The sequence below is a fragment of the Fopius arisanus genome, unplaced genomic scaffold (assembly GCF_000806365.1).
Source record: "Fopius arisanus strain USDA-PBARC FA_bdor unplaced genomic scaffold, ASM80636v1 scaffold00048, whole genome shotgun sequence".
NCBI lineage: Eukaryota > Metazoa > Arthropoda > Insecta > Hymenoptera > Braconidae > Fopius > Fopius arisanus.
The window spans coordinates 407,991-427,868 of record NW_011887787.1 but is presented as its reverse complement, the minus strand read 5'-3'; the positions used below and the strand labels follow the sequence as shown (position 1 = coordinate 427,868).

General features: G+C 37.9%; 5 protein-coding genes across 9 annotated transcripts; 2 read left to right on the top strand and 3 right to left on the bottom strand.

Moving 5' to 3' along the window:
* Positions 1 to 977: 977 nt before the first annotated feature.
* LOC105267568 (gamma-glutamyl hydrolase B) lies at positions 978 to 6,036 on the bottom strand. 5 transcript variants are annotated; one of them, XM_011306513.1, is made up of 10 exons: positions 5,905 to 6,036; positions 5,630 to 5,724; positions 4,125 to 4,163; positions 3,612 to 3,738; positions 2,634 to 2,684; positions 2,477 to 2,551; positions 2,202 to 2,356; positions 2,006 to 2,112; positions 1,405 to 1,633; positions 978 to 1,285 (listed from the first exon to the last, which is right to left on the bottom strand). In XM_011306513.1, exons 2-10 carry the CDS (start codon positions 5,664 to 5,666, stop codon positions 1,107 to 1,109), a joined length of 999 nt encoding a protein of 332 aa, XP_011304815.1. In that variant the 5' UTR covers positions 5,667 to 5,724; positions 5,905 to 6,036; the 3' UTR covers positions 978 to 1,106. The 5 variants fall into 5 exon arrangements, with proteins under 5 accessions (XP_011304815.1, XP_011304816.1, XP_011304814.1 ...); XM_011306514.1 differs by lacking the exon at positions 5,630 to 5,724 and having other exon boundaries at positions 5,905 to 5,921; XM_011306512.1 differs by lacking the exon at positions 5,905 to 6,036 and having other exon boundaries at positions 5,630 to 5,761.
* A 429-nt stretch (positions 6,037 to 6,465) lies between these two features.
* Tbce (Tubulin-binding cofactor E) lies at positions 6,466 to 9,392 on the top strand. Its single transcript, XM_011306509.1, has 5 exons — positions 6,466 to 6,739; positions 7,115 to 7,750; positions 8,027 to 8,730; positions 8,817 to 9,031; positions 9,099 to 9,392. The coding sequence occupies exons 2-5, from the start codon at positions 7,140 to 7,142 to the stop codon at positions 9,189 to 9,191; spliced, it is 1,623 nt and encodes a 540-aa protein (XP_011304811.1). The 5' UTR covers positions 6,466 to 6,739; positions 7,115 to 7,139; the 3' UTR covers positions 9,192 to 9,392.
* Xpd (general transcription and DNA repair factor IIH helicase subunit Xpd) lies at positions 9,374 to 12,617 on the bottom strand. Its single transcript, XM_011306510.1, has 3 exons — positions 12,334 to 12,617; positions 11,379 to 11,890; positions 9,374 to 11,151 (listed from the first exon to the last, which is right to left on the bottom strand). Exons 1-3 carry the CDS (start codon positions 12,336 to 12,338, stop codon positions 9,389 to 9,391), a joined length of 2,280 nt encoding a protein of 759 aa, XP_011304812.1. The 5' UTR covers positions 12,339 to 12,617; the 3' UTR covers positions 9,374 to 9,388.
* Positions 12,618 to 12,768: 151 nt separating this feature from the next.
* Positions 12,769 to 16,774, top strand: lin (protein lines homolog). Its single transcript, XM_011306508.1, has 2 exons — positions 12,769 to 13,663; positions 14,202 to 16,774. Exon 2 carries the CDS (start codon positions 14,279 to 14,281, stop codon positions 16,070 to 16,072), a length of 1,794 nt encoding a protein of 597 aa, XP_011304810.1. The 5' UTR covers positions 12,769 to 13,663; positions 14,202 to 14,278; the 3' UTR covers positions 16,073 to 16,774.
* A 669-nt stretch (positions 16,775 to 17,443) lies between these two features.
* Positions 17,444 to 19,649, bottom strand: NC2alpha (negative cofactor 2 alpha). Its single transcript, XM_011306507.1, has 5 exons — positions 18,939 to 19,649; positions 18,669 to 18,741; positions 18,277 to 18,370; positions 17,892 to 18,068; positions 17,444 to 17,827 (listed from the first exon to the last, which is right to left on the bottom strand). Exons 1-5 carry the CDS (start codon positions 18,978 to 18,980, stop codon positions 17,548 to 17,550), a joined length of 666 nt encoding a protein of 221 aa, XP_011304809.1. The 5' UTR covers positions 18,981 to 19,649; the 3' UTR covers positions 17,444 to 17,547.
* Positions 19,650 to 19,878: the final 229 nt, after the last annotated feature.

Genomic DNA, 19,878 nt, shown 5'->3' with positions numbered 1-19,878 from the left:
GGGAGTAATGGGGAAACGCGAATTGTGAAGAGGAAACTCCACGCGCGCCTTGACACATAAGAAAACAGCTGTCTGAAAAGGAAAAAGCTGGCGTCCCCTCTGCTAATAACTCTGGCAAATTTTTTTTTTTGTCACGCCAAAGCTAACAGAATTTATGATTATTCTCCACGTGCCATCGTCCTCGTATTTCCCGTGCTCCCCTAATTTATTTTTTAATATTTCACGGGCTTCCTCAAGTCCAGGAGAACTCGCCACAAATAATTGATGATGAAGAGTTTTTAAAGTTGGATAAGTGAACGTCAGTTGAATCTTTAAGTGTAGGCAGAATAATAAAAAATGAAGACAAGCGGGGACTTACGCTTTTTCATTACATACACAATATTATTTTTAGTTGTAATTAAATATTTGTTTTAAATATTTTATTATTTTTCTGGATGAATTAGCTATTTCAATTTGAACCAGCAGTTTCAGAATTGACGTATGAAAAATATTTTAAAATATATAGCCGTGGTAATTATGTCCGGATTTCAACAGTATAGGATCGAAACTATCATTTCAAGCGCTAATCAGAATCAATTGATGTGATTGATCAATGTGATCAATATCAGAGTCAATTGATGTAGAATATCCCGCACCAGAGCCAGAATTAAAATATTTCAGGAATTAATTTTGAGAAATCTTTCTTATATATTGATACAACGGTTATTGCTATTATTTCGTAACATTTTTTATTTGGTTATCGTAAAAATCCTCGTCTTCAGAAAACATTGAAAAACATTAACAAATTAATTCTTAAATTAATACTTACATATAAAAAAAAATTATTTTATTCCCAGATCCACATGCACATCGAATTTATAAATTTTATTTTTAGATTTCTCGAATCATATTAAGTTGTTTTAATATGAAAAGTGAGATATTTAAATTTGATTAACTACAGTGCTGCGGGTCGAAAGCAAAGAAAAATATATTATGAATGGTGTCCAATTGTTTATTTTTATCACATCATCTAATACAGGGACTAATCAATAATAATGGCGACAGCAACTCGATAGGTAATTATCTAATCGAAGAGTCGAATTTATCGCGATTTATAGAAACGATTATCACAGAAGTATTTGATTACTAGAATAAGTTTCGTCGATGCTGTTAGGTTTTTGTTTGAATAAGTAAACCTGTTCGAAGCTTGACTTGGGCTGATACCCAGTGTACGTAGGGGAATAATTATAAATTAAATTTTTAGATTCTTCCTCGAACGATCGAAAACGGTGTTGATTTTTTCGGGCTGAAACGAAGAAAAATGGAGAATATTAAAGAGTTAAGGCTAATCTCTAAAATTAGGACAGATAACGTAATTCTTGTGTCAATTTTTCCTCAATATTTGCTCTATCTTCACGTTCTTACCTTCACTCACAAAAAAATCAGCGAAATATTGACTGATCCGGATCGAATTTCTCCCATGGGGAATATTCAGCCTCGGAATCCACTCGTAATTATTCTTCTCTGGGTGGAATTGCACTGCATAAAATGGATAACTGACATGCTCCAGCGACGAGACGAATTCCAATCCATCCTTGTCTCGGTTAATAGAAATGACTTTGAATGAATCCGTCAGATTGACCCGCGCCAATCCCTAAAGGAAGTGACACTATATTTTTTTCATGCCAATTTTATTACGAAGTCCCGAACTCGGAAAAGTGCATTTTTTCGAAGTCAGTTTTTATCGAATATCTCAGAATTGAAGGAAGATCACGACATTTCCATAGATACCTTTTTTGTAGATATCGTTTTTGTCTATGAAAAATATTTTTACAAAAAAATCGATATATCGCTTCAGTTCTGAGATATCGGGTAAAATCTGGCATCGAAAAAAAAATTACTTGGCGTAGTTAAAAGTTACGAGAAGTTTATTTAAAAAAAAATGAAACATGAGATTTCAGCAATGATTGCTTGATTGCCTGAAGGATCAAGATACTTTTCCATTAGTGAATGTTAATTTTCATACCGCCTCGGTTACGCAGAAGTGATGGAAATTCGCTGTAACATTTTCCTGCTTCAGAATATCGATGATATCCCGCTGAGCACTTTTGAACATCCGACTCTGCATGAAATCTGCGCAAAAAATACTACACGTGTAATTGGTTTCATCAATTGGAGTGAATTACGCATGATTCGGTGGAAAATTTGATTATCAGGCTCACCGGGTTTGAAAATCAACGGCAATATTTGATTGCTGCTTGAACAATTGACTCGATGTTCTACGCCGTTAGCCGCAAGGTAGGTCATCAATTCAAAACCCAGACATGTTCCCCAAATTGGAAAATAATCCCCGTGATCATTCATCTCGAGGGCAATTCTAACCGAATTAAAAATCATCAATTATCCGTTAATTAGAGTTGCATCCGTCGAGGCATTTCAGCGCTTTCTCTTTTCAAAAATAGAATTTCTCAGAAATGGCGCGTGTTCATGAATTTACCTGTAAATTTTTTCACCTGCCTCTGCATACCCCCCGGATCTATCGAACCACGAACTCCCGCCGGGGAATATAACTCTGATAAATTAGAAAATTATTACGTTTTGGGGATTAATTCTAGAGCAGGGGAGATAGGTTTTTCAGTAAATGCAGCCCTCACCCATTAATGCGAGTTAGTAAGCTCTTGTAATATTCCTCTGGCTGCCCAATCCTGCGAAGATATCAATTCCATTCTCAAAGAGGGAAACATATTTTTTTATTAAAAGGCGAGAATTACTCTCTGGTTGAGAGACAAAATTAATTCAATGACTTCAAATAATTTTATAGACCAGAAAGTAATGATTTCAGATACAACGGAGTCACTGAATTCACAAGAAATGAAATTCAAGAATCAAGAGTGGACAGAATAATACGAACCGGGTCGAATTTTCTAAATGTATAAACTTCAAAATATGAAACAAGATTATTTCTAAATTATATTTAAAAATCGGTGGATAAAATATGTGGAATATTTTTGTATCGAAGTAATAAACTACAAGTGCATTTTTTTCTCGACTAGTTTCACTCAATATCTCGAAATTGGAGAACGATAACGATTTTTTCATCGATACCTTTCTTGTAGCTCTCATCCTTTTTCATAAAAAATGCCTGCATAAAAAACTGACAATGTCTCTTCAATTCCGAGATATTCGCTATAAACTGGTGGAGAAAAAAAAATCACTTATCCTAGTTTACCACTTTCCCATTAAATTACACCACGTGCAAACCATATTTTCAAAAAAATGTGGAATTTCCATTCACTTCAATTCGTGTAATTAATTCCGGATGAATTCAACGCATTCAATTTCAACAACTTCGAAATGACTCTGGGGTGAGTAGTTCCTCGTTAAAAGTTCAAAGATTTTCGAGTTTTTTCACTAGAATACGAGGGAATGCATTGAAAAATGAATATGAATGATAAAATTCTGGTGTATCGATAAATTTTTAGTAGCCGCACTCTATTTATTTTTTTTTTCAGTCTAGGGCATGCAAGAAAATCGCTTCGTTACACGTTTCGCTCGCAATCTGCGGATGTTTTGGATTTCCTGAATTATTCAAACGGTTTTTCTCATTTCATTGAAAGCAATGGTGATATTACCATATCGGAACGACACGTGCCCCAGAACTTTCCACGTATTTCACGTAGGAAGCCGCCAGATAACTGTCGAATTGTTGATCGCCATAGATGCCGTTTAGACGATGACTGAGCTCTTGTGATAAAATTCCTGAAATTATCGACTAATTGAGAGACTAACAGTGACTCTGGCATGTCATTTTCAAAGTGTTGGGTGTCACGATCATTTAACAACTTGTCTCATATCTCACAAGTATTAATTAACAAACGTATCAATAGACAAAAAGACCAAAAATATTCAGTACATTATTCAATCAAAAGAATAAAAATATAATCGATACGATGAAAATATTTAATATAATACATCAAAATATTCAACTCGAATCGATCAATTCTATTTCATCTAGTTTTACTCTTCGGTGGAACCGAATAGTTTTGTAATTAAAAACATTCACTTGAAAATTAAAGAGCTATTTTTACAGTGAAATTATTTAGCCTTCTGCATAAATAATTAATATCTATGGAAAATATTCTTACCAATAATAGGGCGGTCATTTTCCTGGGCCACTGATTGCACTAGGACAAATGATTCCACGTAAATGGTAAAGTAGAATAGTAAAATCACCATTGGGGCAGTAATCGTAGCTAGAATAAACGCCATGGTTGACGTGTTATGAACTGAAAGGCAGACAGCCCGATACTGAAATGCCAAGTCAATTCGACGAGGTTAAGCAGTTGGATCTTCTGTCTTCTGGATCGTATCCGATCTTATCTGAATCTCCCGGTGATGATGTCTTCGTCAAATCGAATGAAATTGTTTTTTTTTTGTACCTCCCGGCGCATTATACGCGAACGCGTGCATTCGCGAGTAGACAATACTTGAATCAAGTATATTATTGTACTTTTTTAAAGTATATCTTATACTCGATCCATGTATATTCGATTTTCGATGAATATCGATGATACATTTATTTCTCCATGTAGAGAATGAAGACTAATCTCTAGAAGTAATTTAATATTCTAAAATAATCGAAATGCAATAAACGTTAATTAAAAGTACTTTATTAACAAGTATATTGTGTTAGAAAATATTTGACATGATTCAGATAGATTTTACAGTTTCCAGAAAAGTTACGAAACTTTTTCGTTATCTTTCAGTGACAGAGCGAAACATTTACTGAACTGTTAGATTCCGGTAAAATCAGAAGCGTTCGATTTGATCTGATTTGTTAGATTTTGCAAAGTCTGGAGTTGGGGTGGTAATCGACAATCAGAAGGGGTGGAAAGAAAGTGGAAGAACACGATGTTTACCGAACAAAGGCCCAAAGTAGATGACTAGTGGATAGAAAGTACATGGCCTGGCCTTATCAGGTCAAGGAGGAGGTCTAGGTGGAGATGTAGGAATATTGAAGGAAAGGCCCAGATTGCGGGTTCCAAAAAAAAATCGGGGAAATCATCGATTTAGGGTCCGATGGACTGGGTAAAATACCGAGGAGTATTTTTACTAGGGTTGGTGAAATAAAACCATTTGTTGTCGTTGCTAACGGATGGTCGATGCTAAATATTAAAAATAATTAGCAAAATATAATCGTGGGTATATAATAATATTATCGATCTTCCGGGGAGCATTACCCCCTGGTGATCGCCAAAAGTGGGTTCAAAATCGGGTGATACGTAAAATTGATCTGTGATCCCCTACCAAATCTCTGATTAGCTTGAAATTGTAAGGAAATGAATTTGTGAATTTCGGATCACATTCCAAAATTCGAAGTAAGTTTAGTAAGTAACTTTAGAGTAACCGGGAGTTCTACATCGATCTAGAGCATACTATATCTTTTATCCGAATTTCGGCATCTGTTTGCAATCTGCTCTCGCCGCACTTAAAGTTACGCTAACACTCGATCGGAAAAGATTCACGCCATTTTTATCGGAGTTTATTTAATTTTCAGAGTGTTGGAAAAGAGATTGATCCAGGCGATCGAGAATACCTCAATTTTCGATCTAAAAAAATTAGAACAATCAATATTTAATTAACGACTTACCTTTCGCATAGGGATACACATCCTTGGAAGCGCGCATGTGCGGAGAACTTGAAAATATGGAGAACTTGAAAATTGGAGCCAAACAGCACTGTTATCTTCGCGGCAGTAAATACTGATGAACAGGGCAGGGCATATGGTACTTGAGGCAATTTTTTTACATGACAATGTAAAAAACCCAGTAATTTACTTACAGATGGTAAAACATGTAAATAAATAACGCCTCAGGTAGCTTACCTGAATATTTACCAGGAAACTTTTTTTTTATTTTAACTTACTCGATTTATTTTGCTTCTCAATTCTGCTAACGAGTTACTGACACCGGTATCGTGATCGCTGAGATAAAGGGGATGAATCTCAAGGACAAACTGCTGCTAACAAGCTCTTGAATACGAGGCTGCTGATAATTATCTGGAGAGCATCAACCTATCGGTAATCGAGAAAACAGTTTATCGAAAAAATATTCAATTGTCATTTCATCCAAATGTGATTTTTTTTTAGAATGTTATCACTATTTTCTAATTTACAATCATAAGACTAAACTGAATTATTGAGTTGAGTTTATAATTTTAGCAATCGAGATATAGAGTAGATTACCGCTCTCTCTGGTTTGGGGTCGATACTAAATTCCTAGCTCCACATTAACTCCGAGTTTCGGGCATGATAATCTTTGTAAGTACCAAAGAGGATTGACTAAAGAGTCACTTTTTGCCCCCTTGACTTCATAAAATTTTTAAATTTCAGTGAATACCAATTTCGTAATGCAGAAAATAACATTCACCCTGTCGACTGGTCCCGCTGACAGGTAGTTACCGAGTCGGCTGCCAGGAAACACCCCCATTGCGTGTGGTGCCCTCCCTCTTTTGGGCTGGAGTACCATGATGCCGCTGGAGTCACTCAAACCCCCAGAACTGAGCCTCTACTTTAATAAATCCTCTTTGATCTCTGCTATCCAGCTCTATCCTCTTTGACTTTTACTTTAGTTTATCCTCTTCACTTGCAGATTGCTGATTTTTTTATTTGATTGTGATGGGGAGAACTGACCGGGGGCCCTAACCTAGGTCCTAGAATTACTGAGGACGACTGACAGTCTCTGAAATTTCAAGGGTTGGGGTAAGTTAAAGAGTCATTGCAACATGTAAAAGTGCATTAATTACTAATTACCTTGAAATTAAATTCAGTTTCAATTGATCAGGAAAAGCCTCTTTTATTACAAATTTTCATTAATACCTATTCATTTTTACTAACAATCATTCGTATTAAATTACTCGATAATTTCAATTGCGAAGTAATGAAAGCAGGTCAGCTGACTCAGTTTTTCGGTGGGTTTTTCGAAAAAAATCCCCAAATTTTGGATAGATGGAAATTTTTATAATCACCTTCATTCTAGCTCTTGATTAGTTCTAGAAAGAAGATTACCATAAAAATTTCTATGGGAATTTCCCATAGAATTCTAATGACAACGTTTTAATCATATTTGTGTTTCAGGTTTTTATGTGGCTCAGAGCATTTCATGAAGTTGAATGTGTTTAAAATGGTCGAGGATTCGAGGAATACTGATGAAGAGAATTATAGGATTGGTCAGCGTATTGCTTGTGATGGTCATTATGGCACAATTTGTTACGTTGGTGCTGTAGACGATACGGTGGGAATTTGGTTGGGTATTGATTGGGATAATCCAGCTCGAGGGAAGCATAATGGAACTCATCACAACAAGGAATACTTCAAAACACTTCATCCAACTTCTGGATCATTCGTTCGCCCTGGAAAAGTCAAATCCGGAATATCTTGTGTGGAAGCAATAAAAAATCGTTATGGATACGTAGACGATGCGTTGGCAGGTGTCGATAGAGAGAATATATCGAAATTACGAAAGGAAATCAACGCCCCATTTTTGGAGATGGTGGGATTCTCCAAGGTAAATAGAAAGCAGAGTAATTTCAATCAGCTGAGTATAGTATCGGTTCGAGAAGAGTGTGTCTCGACCTCTGGAGGTCCAGGAAATCTCGGAGAACTGTTCCCCAATATTCAGGAGCTGGATTTATCGAAAAATTTGATAAACTCGTGGGTTACTGTAGGGGATATTTGCTCACAACTCACGAGGTTGGATCGTCTCGATCTCAGGTAAATCATCACTCTATTTTTCATTATTAATATTTCTCCGTATTTTTTTTATTGAAGAACTTTATGGAAAATGATTTTTTTTTAAAGGATAAGAATTGAATCGAAGATATGCTAGCATGAATAATATTCCCTAATTGATTTTGGTTTGTTTGGAATTTCGAGCGGAATTCGTTTTTATAGAGTAAAATATAGCCGTGAAAAGAATTCCACAAAAATTTCGATCAAATTTCGAACTTCTCGCTACCGAAATTTGAACAGTCTTCTTCTCAATTGCAGTGAAAATGTTATTCCTACGGACGAAGGGTTGAATCATCTCAACGGAGCATTTTCTAATGTAACTCAATTAGCAATAGCCCACATGAATTACACCTGGAGGGACGTTGAAGCCTGCACCCTAGTGTTCCCAGTCCTGAGGACACTTTCAGTGCCATTCAACAAGGCGAGCATTCTAGAGACCCCGATAAATAATCCATACCTTCTCAGACTTCGAACGCTCACCCTCGAGGGAAATTCGATATGCAATTGGGATGAGATCCTGAAGTTGGGTTGTTTGGATTCCTTAGAGAGCCTGAACGTCAACTCCAACGAAATCGAAAGGATAAACTTTCCCTGTGATTCTGAGGAGGACAAAACAAAGGCCTTCCCAGCACTGAGGCAACTCCTTTTGTCCAGCAATTTGATACACCAGTGGAGCTCCATCACCGAACTGGAAAAACTCCAAAATCTGTCGGACCTGAAGTTTCGGGATAATCCAGTTTTGAAGGCCGAGTCGCCTGAAACTGCTCGGCAATTGATAATCGCAAGAATCTCAGGACTGAAAGTGTTGAATTCCACGGAAATTCCAGTGACGGAGAGACGAGATGCTGAACACGATTACATGAAGCTCTTCGCCAAGGAGTGGTTGCAGTTGTCCGAAAATTGTGATACCGCCAGGAGAGAATTCCTGAGAGCGCATCCACGATTTCCAAGATTAGTCGAACGTAAAATAATTCAATATATCTATTATCCACCCCGTTCAATGATCGTCAAATAAACAATACAGAATACATGAAAATTATGTTCTCAGAATATGGCGGCCCCGAGATCATCAATTCCAAAGCAGATGAGATGAAATCCGACGTTATCACAGTGGAATTCGTTAGTATGAATGAAGCATCTCAAGGGAAAAGTGTGAAGAGAAAAGTCCTGAACGAGATGGAAGTTCAAAAATTGACAGGAATCGCTCAACGACTATTCAAGATCGGTGGAAAAATTCCGATTCTGTCGTTTGTACAGTCAAAAGTAAGTAAATCTAAAAACTCACTTTTAGCCGTAGACTGTAGAACTAAACAAATTATAAACCCCGCAGTTATCTAAAGAAGAAATACCTCTGGACAAGCCTCTCCAACAGCTAAAATACTACTCGATCCAGAATGGAGACCGAGTACTGGTGCGGTGGTGACACGTGCTGATAGGAATAGCTCCACCCTCTAAAAAATTAAATAAATGATTATTTCCACTAGAGAAACTGTCGACGTACTCATTTTTGCTAGTATTATTTTTTTATTTAATGATAAAACAACTGTATAAAACTATGAATCAATATTTTGTATTAAATACGTTTTTGTATCACAAAAAAATTCCGGTGATTCCAGGTGATTAATTCTGTTGAGCTTTCTCTTGGATTTTCCTGCACTCCTCTTTCTCAAGTTGTTCTTTGGTGAGAAGTGATAAACCCAGTTGATCCTCTCGACTAAATGGCTGTGCCATTTGTCTGAGCCACCTCTTAGCAATCTGAATAGCTTCTTCAGTGGATAGATTACATAGATTATCAGTGAGATGTTCCTGAATCCACTTTGGCAATTTGCTACGTTTGTCAATCCTGGAGAACCTCTTATCAGCAAAAACCATTATTCCATAATCAGTTTTTCCCCTGATGGCACGTCCAACGCACTGAGCTGCGTGTCTCATAGCATCGAAAGTGAGAAAATCATTCTCTCGTATTTGAAACTGATCCCTGAGGTACTCAAGCCTAGCCTTAAGAATCCTGGACTGGGTGTAGACGTATGGAATTCCAAACATAAGCACAGCTCTCCCCAGGTGATGATCGAAGTCAACACCCTCCGAAACTTTTCCTCTGGCGACAGACAGTAGAACAGCACCCCTGCCATTCTCACAGGCCTTGATATAATTTATCAGAGCCAGACTGGTCTCAGCAGAGTCCTGGGTCTCTATGAACAGGAGCTTGTGCCTCTGCAATTGATCTACAACCCCTTGATCATACCATGCAGCAATCACAGACTCCATGTACAGGTACGAAGTGAAGAAGCAGACGATTCCATCAGGGACCGTCGATGAGAACTCTACCAGCAGCTGTCCATAGTTTCTGATGACAGCTACGTCGTCTCTTGTCTCGTATTTCGAGGAGATTGCCACCTGGTCGTTACCTTTGGCAACAATCATGGGGAGGAGACATGGTCTAGCCAGAGTCATAGTGAAGGACGACATGATGACAGGATGAAAATTCAAGATCTTCGGGTACATGTCCAGGGGGGATAATGTTCCTGAGGTGATAATTACAGATTGAAACCTATCGAAAATTGGTTTCATGGCGATTGACGAGTCCATACAGCTGAAATGGAGGATAGGGTTCAGCACGGTAGGCGTTTTGTCATCAAAAGGCTCGACGATTATGGTAAATCCACTGGTGTAAGTCGACACTAAAGTCGCCAGATGAGTGACGAGAATAAGAGGAGAAAAGTCAGTCAAGTCTGTGATCTCCATGGTCCTCAGCAACGAGGCCAGTCGTTCAGCACAAAATCTCAATGGTTTTCTCTCGATGCAGACCTTCGTTTGGATATCGTGGAGGAAGATTGAGGGGGACTCCTGCACCACGTGTTGGACTCTCAGTCTTGTTTTGAGGTATTCTACAAAACGTTTGAGAAAACTCACGAAATGCTCTGCATTCCTTATATTCCCTGGGATTACCTCCTCCAGGACCTCATCGGGCAGAATTGGATTCGCCAGGATCACGTCTGTCTCTCTCGCAACGTGCGCATCCCTCAAGCCCTCCACCAGTCGCTGGTACTCCTCTTTCAATTTGTTGGCGTCCTCGTTCCTCATCTCTGCCACTGTCTTCTCCAGGAGTTGAATGTTAGCTGCACACTTATCCATTGTTCGACGATTGATTTTCACACTCATGGAGTCGATGCAGACGTTGTCGATGTTGTGCGCCTCGTCAAAGACAACTACTGAACTCTTCGTGAGCTCTTTCGAGACAACATCAGCTATCTTCGGGTCCAGGAGATAATGGTAACTGTAGACGATTATCTGGGCGTGGAGAATTGTGAAACGAGTGAGAAAATATGGACACCAGTTGCGGTCTCGGCCGTAGTCCCTCAGATCATCGATCGAGTAAATACCTAGGAGGCAGAGATTTCCAATAATAGTTTGATTTAAAAATTTATTTTTCCAAGTGAACAATTTTTCTGCCGATGTATATTTAATCATTAAGAAAATTTAATTGAATTATTTGAATTTAAATCAATTGATGGAAAAATCGGAATGGAATTATTTTATAAAAAAGAAAATCAAACAAGTTGATGTATTTTCATGTAGCTCTTGAGACGTATTTTCTGGCAGATCCTACCTGGAGGCATCATACGCTCTCGTCCCTCCATGTCAAAGCCCTCGAAGTAGTTGCAAATTGGTGTGGTGTCGTCGTAATTATGACGGGCTCTAACGTACGAGGCAGTTAAAGAGTGACAGCGACCATCCACTATTTTTCCTTCTCGTTCTCTGCTCACCTCTGGATGGATGCACATATTTTTACGCGAGGACAGCACCACACCGACCATCTTGGGTCGGCTCTTCGTCTCCTTCTCGTAATAATCCATCAGTGTCTTCAGTTCTTCGATGACCTTTTCAATCTCAGGGACTGTACGAGAGCAGTATATCAATTTTGTCACTGACAGGGGATTCGCCAACATGTAGGCTACAATCAGGGAGAGCAGAGTCACAGTTTTGCCTGTCCCTGAGGGCATTTCCAGGAGACAGTGGCCCCTGGCATCCAGACCTTTCTTTAGCTCTAACATATAGGCATATTGCTCTGGATAAATGTAATCATATGGGAAGTACACGATCAATCCATCGACAGTGATCCTGAATAAAAGATATCTTGGTAGAATTTTGTGTAAGGCTTTTCAGGAAGAAATAATTAAAGAATTAATTTTTCCATTATTTTTCGTACAAGGTATATATCTTTAAATTCTCTCGAACTTCATCAATTGATAATAGTAATAATAATATAAGTAAAAATGCAGAGGAGTCTGGACTAATATGTTCACTCATCAAAAATCGTTCCATTCTTAATTAAACAATTAAAAAATGATTTGTTCTTCGAAATCATTAATGAGCATTGAATCCGATAATAATTAAATGATTCTCCACTGCTTCACAAATTTAAATAAGACCATGTCCCTATTACCCGAGGCCCTTTATAAACAAATCATCAATTAGTTGCAGAAATATTATTAAATTATTATATTATTGTCATTACGATTGAACAATTCTCCACTAGTGAATCGAAAATTAATAAAACTCACTTCATTTCGTTGATAAACTCGTGCTGCACCAGGAATCCTAATTTAAACAACAATTGAACAAATTGATTTCTATTATGATTAGCGCCAAATGAAGGTTATGCCGGATTCATCCTTCCGTAATTAACGAACAGCGTAATGACGACTGCCCCAAAAATGTGTCAAGCTTCACCCGCAAAAAATTTCGGTGGCAAAGCCGAAAAATTTTCCTGGGCTCCCGAAAAGCGGAAAAACAATTTAAAAATGTCAATGTACACAACCGACTGCGTAACAAGTAAATCGTAATGCACCGGAAATGTAGGTAGACTGCGCTGAGAGCAATGCGCTATTGCCACATTAATATAATACCCCGGAATAAACCGATGATATTAAAAAATCATCGAAACTAAACGGTAAAAGGGTCGTAATAAATAATGCCATTAATAAAAAGTCGGGAAAAAATAATCCCCGTGACAGTTGAAAATGTAATTCGCTGGATTAGCTTTAGTGATAGGTGGAATGTGCTTGGAGCCGCTACTGTGTTACGCATTCTGTATAATGCCTTGAATATCGTCAGAATTAATGAATATTAATTAATAGAATTTAATTCGTGGATTAGGTAGGTGGGGACGCACTGATTGTTGTGAAAAATCACAGCCTGGGGAGTATTTTAAGCTGTGAAAAAGGGGAAAAATTTGTCATGTTCTCGTGCACTACAATAAATTGCGGGGGGAGATGTGGCAACACTGCTAAATCCCATAGCAGTGCTTGGTCGTTCCTGTGGTGTTCAGTACGCCTGTTTCACGGGCATACACTGCATTTTTGTCATATAAATAAAATTCCATCGAATCTGAGACGAAGTTTTGAGTTTGGAAAATTATGTGAACACATCGGGATCCGCTGGGTGCTCTATTTATTCGATTATCCCGATCCAGAAGTTATTTTTCGTGGACGATTGCTCAGGAATCCACGGAGGGATTCTCATCCTCTGGAGTGAGATGATTGCAGTGTGACAAGTTTGTGGTGATGGAATATTGACATTTTTGGTGGAATTGGATCGTTCGGGGGCTGGTGTTCGAGGGCTCGAGGTTTTTGGGGTCGTTGAAAATTTGGGGGATGAATTTTTTTGAAAAAATAGAAGACTCATACTATCGTATGTGATACACACACAGATCTGCATCGGTTGGGTACACGGACGCAGGCGGACATAAGTTGTAGTCCAAGTTGGTGAACTTATGATGTATGGGAGAGTTTGAAGTTAATAAAATGTGATGATGGGAATTGTGGGGCACTGTGGAATGAGAGTGGTATCGATGGTTTTTCGTGGATTTATTGGATCCTCGTGATTGTGAAGGTAAATTCGAAATTTCATATTTTTTTTGAGAGAATTATCCCGCAATTTTTGAGGGGAAATCCGAGGAAAGTTATTCAAGTGAAGCGGAAGCTCCAGAAATAATTATTTGTTTCAAAAATACATTTTTTATTTGTTAAAAAATTTGAACCTCTCGAATATGGAATGAATTGATAACATTTTTCAAACGGCGCGTTTTGGATTTTTTTTTACAATTTTTTGGCGGGATTTTACTTTCAAATGAGAAAATGAATATTTTTGAAATACAATTTTTTTTTAATGTTAAATTACAATTGATATTTACGGAGTAAAACTTTCAAACAAAATTTTACTAACGTTTGAGTACAGAATTTTCTGCTGCTATGAAAAAATGTATATTTCCATTATAAATCCATAATTACCAAAACTGTTAATTTCGGTTTATTTCACTTTACCTCTCCGCCGCTGAAATGCTTTATAGCAAAACCACTTCACAATTCATTATTAAATAATTTCTATGGAGACCTGTAAACATTCCTGATCTTAAGCCTTTAATTTTCAGATTTCCCTCCAAAAATTGAAAGCAAGATGTTCCCCTGCCACGGTTGACCGCCTAGACCCGCTCTACCTCCAAAAAAAATGGACGAGCCAGCGAAGAAAAAGCAACGGATGGTGAACGGTGAGGACTACGATGTAGACGACGAATTCATAACCGACATGGAGCGTTTCCAAAAGTCGTTGCTGAATCAGTGCCTGTGTGGAGTGCCAGAGAGTTCCCTCCGGAAGCCCTTCTCCACGAACATCTGGATGAGCCAAACGAGAACGTCATCCTCACGTGGCCACGAGGATCGTCGCAATTGCACATCGACAGGGCCTTCCTCCCTCTCCGAATGGAACCCAGACAGAACCCTTGAGTTCATAAGTGGCCTACAACTACTATTCGACCTGGCGTTGAAGCAGAATTACCGAGGATTGATGTGCAGTCGAGTGGCAGACGTTTGCGAGGCCCTAACTCGAAACGAGCACGGAATAATCGATCAGCTTATCGATCTCTCGTGCACAACAAATAAATTCGTCTCGTACACAGCTAGCAGAGCCCTTGCTTCCTTCTTCATAATAACAAAAGAGAATACAGAAGAGGCATGGCTGGACAGACTGGCGCAGTCCCTGGTGAATACCCACTCCCCAAGCCAGATGCTCTTCACCCTTGATGTGGTAAAACGAGTTGTCGAGCACAAGGACTGTGGAATCCATCCCCTGGAGGAAGAAGGGGCCTCAGTGCCTCCACCAAACTGCAACACAGTAGTTGTTTCTGATCCAGAGAGTCTCGATAGCACTCCAGTCAAAGCAATGTGTGTAAAAGCCCTGGAGTCGAGGTGGACAGTTTTAGTTGCTAAATTTGATGCTATCCTTGGCTCCTACACACCCCAGCACGAGTCAGCAGTCATAACATTCCTCGATCTCTGGGAATCGATAATATCGGTGAAGGCAAATCTATCGGTGATAGACACTAAGTTATTTTACTCACACGTTGATAATCTCGTGTTTCTGCTCAATGGTAATGTTCCTGGAATCGTGTGGAGGCATATACTGGGGCTTTTTAATGAAGTTTTGTGTTATGGGAGTACATTAGCACTTCAGGACGTTCTGCCTGATGAGCCCTGCAGGCTGGCACACGTTATCGTCAGGGCTGTCAAGGACAATAGTCTTCTCGATGGATTGCCATATCGACATGGTGCTGGAAGATTTGGGGGTGGCACTGGCGATGGGGATCGTCCACTTCTACAGAAGCTCGTGCTACTTGTACTTAAAAGTGTTGCTGTTACTGTTAAGGAGACAAGGACTGACTCCAGTGACTCATCTCTTGGATCCGAAGCTGAGGATCTTGATGCTGACATGAGGGTCATTGAGAGGAGCATCAGAACTGTTCTCAGGCAGTTGGATAATTGTGTCAAGACTCTCATGCCTTTTCATCCTGAGATGCCACTGTCTCAGTGGGTTGTCCAGATGTTTCATGATCAGGATGATTTTCTTATCGAGGGAATGGTTTGCTGTCTCGATGTTGCTGTAGGTCTTTTCTATAGGGGACCACCTCAGAATGAATTGGCTCACACTCTCAGCCCCAGTCTCACATTTGTACAGTTTGTTAGAGCTGTCTCACATGATCCTGATGTACTCCTTGATCTTCTCGTTAGCAATGAAACTTGTTTCCTGCTTTATCTGCTGAGGTTCCTCAAGTATGTCAGAAGGAATTGGAACGAGTTCGTCATGTGTTGCGGCCGGGAGCTCGATGACACCATGACTGTTCTCATTAGACTCAGATTAGCAATAGATAGACTGGTATCTAAAGCACTTTTTCCGTATAATATTAATCCTGTTTTAAGATTACTTGAGAAGTGCGAAGCCTTCTACGAGGGGAATGTTGATAATTAAGGGGTTTTCGGTCGGCAAGTAGACAATTTGGGAGGGTTTTTTTTTTTAATTTGCAAGGTGGACGGTATTTAATCCTGAGAAATAATTGATTTTATTTTCAATCGTGGATTTATCTTTGACTCTATCGATTTCCGCGGAAAATATCGATTTTTGTCGTTGTGTATTTTGAATTCAAGGATGATGACGCAATTTTACGATTTCTTTTCGTGGACTGGAATTAGATCTACCAATGAGGCAATCATAATAATTTCGTTGTTTGTCTTCCTTGATGAATCTTCCTTAGATTCTTAGATATTCATCAAAAACTGTTTTGTTGTATGGGAGTAATTAATCAGGATTAAGTGACGTTTCATCTTGAAGTTTAGGGAGTCTTGGAGACATTGTTGGGCTTAAAATGAGAACGTTGGACTTCCCATCACTACTGATTTCTAATTTTCGAGCTCTTTGTAACAGTATTAGCCTTCGATTTTTTTTTCTATCATTAATAGTTGAAGTAAACTCCATTAATTGACTTATTATATTTATCAGCGATGTGTTCCGAGTTGGTGGAGCCGACGCTTCGTCCGATTACTTCAGGAATTTTGTAAATTTAGAACATTATTTACCAACTTAGGTAATTATTTTTATACCGTAATTCGATATTCCTAATTTAGGAAATAAGATTCGCAATTTTTTATAGAATGCCGACTAATTCTGAGAAATAATCGAGAAATTGTACATTAATTAATCCAACGATAACGAGAATTGTAATTAACTCAGTGTAAAACACTTATTTATGATAACGACGAAGAAAAATTATGCAAAAAACACCAATGTTTTATTCCAATACTCTGTACAGTAATTTTTATTCTTCCTTCATATATTTAATATGAGAGAATTAAGTGTAGCCCTTTGGCGCATTTAATAGTAAACATAATAAATTATCTATTAATATGAAGAATTTTTGTAATGAATAAAAAAATGATTGATAAAAAAAGATGTTAAGCCTTGGTTATTTTCTACTTAAAAAATTTTTATTTATATCAATTCAGTATCGAAGCAGTGAAAATAGTTAACTGAAACTTTTCTTCGTTTACCACTTCGCTATTGAATTTTTTCTGTGGATTATCCCACAAGCCAAGGACTAAAGTAAGATAAAGCGAATATAATTGTCATTAATTATTGATTAATCTCGAAAACCATCGATGTAAATTGGAAACCCTAAAGAACATTTTTATAACTAATTTAATTCCGAAAAAAGTCCTCTGCCATTATCTTCCAAAATCAATAGTTCTGTCGATGAATCAATTACTAACAAAAATATAATTCAACTTTTCTCGTTTTACCATTTTTCTGATGAATAAACTGAGGGAAAAAGAGTAAAAAAAATAATGAAGTGGAGAACTTCTATTTATCGAGGCCATTCAAACTTTAGTCGATAGAATGGAAAAGAGAATCGCAGGTAGACACTTATAATTACTTGGTCAATCAATAAATTATGTGTCGTAGTCTTCATCAATGTTGGCAGTGTGACCAAAGTTTGATGTTGGCTGCGTGATGGTAACTGGATTGGCGTTATTTTGATTCAATTCAGTGTAGAAATTAGGCTGGCAAGCTTGAAACGACGATGGCATGGATATTTGAAAATTTGGAATACGTGTCGACTGATCTGGCTCCATGCACTTCAAATTTACCACGTTGTTACTCACAGATTCTATGCAGTCTTGATTGCTCACTTGATTTAGGTGAGGCTTTTTACTTAGATCCTTCGGAAACCTGGTGACAATTAATCCCTGAAGGGAGTTTCATCTTTTCAGTATAATTATCAGGTGTTAATTACCTCGCATCCGACTGGGGACGAGGAGCCGAGGCAGGCACAATCATTGGATTAATTCCTATAGGCGCTGGAGTGAGGGGAGGTGTGGGCACCTCGTCATCAGCTCCAGAAACATCTGGCAGACACTTCACTAGGTCTTTCAGGAAATCAAATCGACTTTCAGATAAGATACATTGCTTCCTAAATCAGAGGATCACCAGTCATTCATTAAAAATTCAAAACGCACCCCATTTTTCCTACACAATTCAATCGATAAATTTGATGATTGAAATTCTTAGAATTTACCAAGGTAAAAATATATAATAATTATTTAATTCTGTGTGAAAGAGCGAATCACGAGTCAACGGAAACATCGATTAATCATTGAATTACTAACGAATAAACTTACATGTGGGATGGACTGAGTGTTTTAGCGTTCTTGGCATTTGTTATCTGCATTGTTTTCGTCAGCAAAGAGTGAACGAAGAGCTCCAAGGTCCGAGGTGGATTTATCAAGCAGTTAAGGATGACAAAACCATAGAAATTGGGTAAAGGCAAGGCGAAACGGACTCTACACTTTTCCCAGGCCTAAATTCCCATTCGATTTTTCATGAAATGGCATTCCATTTTTTTCTAAATCAATACACTATTTTTTCTTTACAATTATTCCAGATTGCACTCAATTCATGAATGATCCTGATGTATTCGGAATATCGTGTAGAGTGACTAGTTCACCCCACCTCTTTACGATAGGGTCAGTTTGTCTCGAAAATATAATTGAAGTGGATTTAAAAAGGATATAGATTATGATGGGCACAGCCTGGGCAACTTTTCCCACTTCCTCATCTGTCTGCATGATTTTCTTAATGCGTCCCTAGAATAAAAGTGAGGTTATGCTTCAATATTTTGGAACCTCAAACATCTGGTGCAATCAATGCCAGGGAAATAACAATTTTCCCTGGGACAGAGGACATTTTCCACATTTTTCGTTGATATTTTTTGTGATTTAAGTAAAAGTGAAGGTGAAAATGTGTCAATTTTTAATTGAGAATGCACAACAAATGGACTCACCGCTGGGAAACGAGCGTTATATTTTTTCTTCTTACTTGGCATTCCGACGATTCGAATTTATTGATGAGTATTATTACGAGACAGGACGGAGACACTTATCCGGAATTTATTTATTAGTTTTCGTTGACATCCGGAGGCTTGGAGGGGCTCAATCCTGAAAACTTTGTCCAGGCGACGTAGGATAGACTTCAATTGACTTCAATGCAGTTGTAGTTGTAGTTGTTTCTCGATTGCACTTGCGTATTGACAAGCAGAGAAGGATCAGCTCACGATACCGAATGTGTAGTCATGAATCTAATTACGTTGCGTCATAAAGAGGAAATCACGGATACTGCGATATTTACGAATGAGAGAAGCATTTTCTTCATTTCTATCCACGAAAAAAATTATCTTAAAAATTCTCCTATATTCCAATCACTCTTTTAAAAATATGGATCAAAATGAGAATCAACAGAAAAGTCGAGTAATTAATTACCTGAAGGAAAATTAATTTAAAATTCTGATTATCATCTACTTTTCGCTAGAATTCTGTTGAATTTCTTTGTGAGTTTCTGACTGTTGAGTTTCTGCATGAATTATTATGTAATTATAAAATTACCAGAAAACCAATTACCAGAAATTTGACCATGGAAGAGGTCATAAAAGAGTTGATTTATTACGTATTGAATTCCAACAACAATTGAGCCAATATTAGCACATGTGTAACTGCCAACTCCTTTGATATTAATGAATTAATTATTAAATTTGAACATAATTCCTCGGAAAACATAATTTCACAGCTGCGAACCTTTAAAACCTGTCCTTACATATTTACAACAAGTATAATTCCATTATTTCCACACGTGTGGTTGATAAGGTCAGCTCCTTAGATATTATATGGGCATATTCTTGATCCGGTTATAAATTACTAAAAAAACAGATTTTATCTAAAATTATCCCC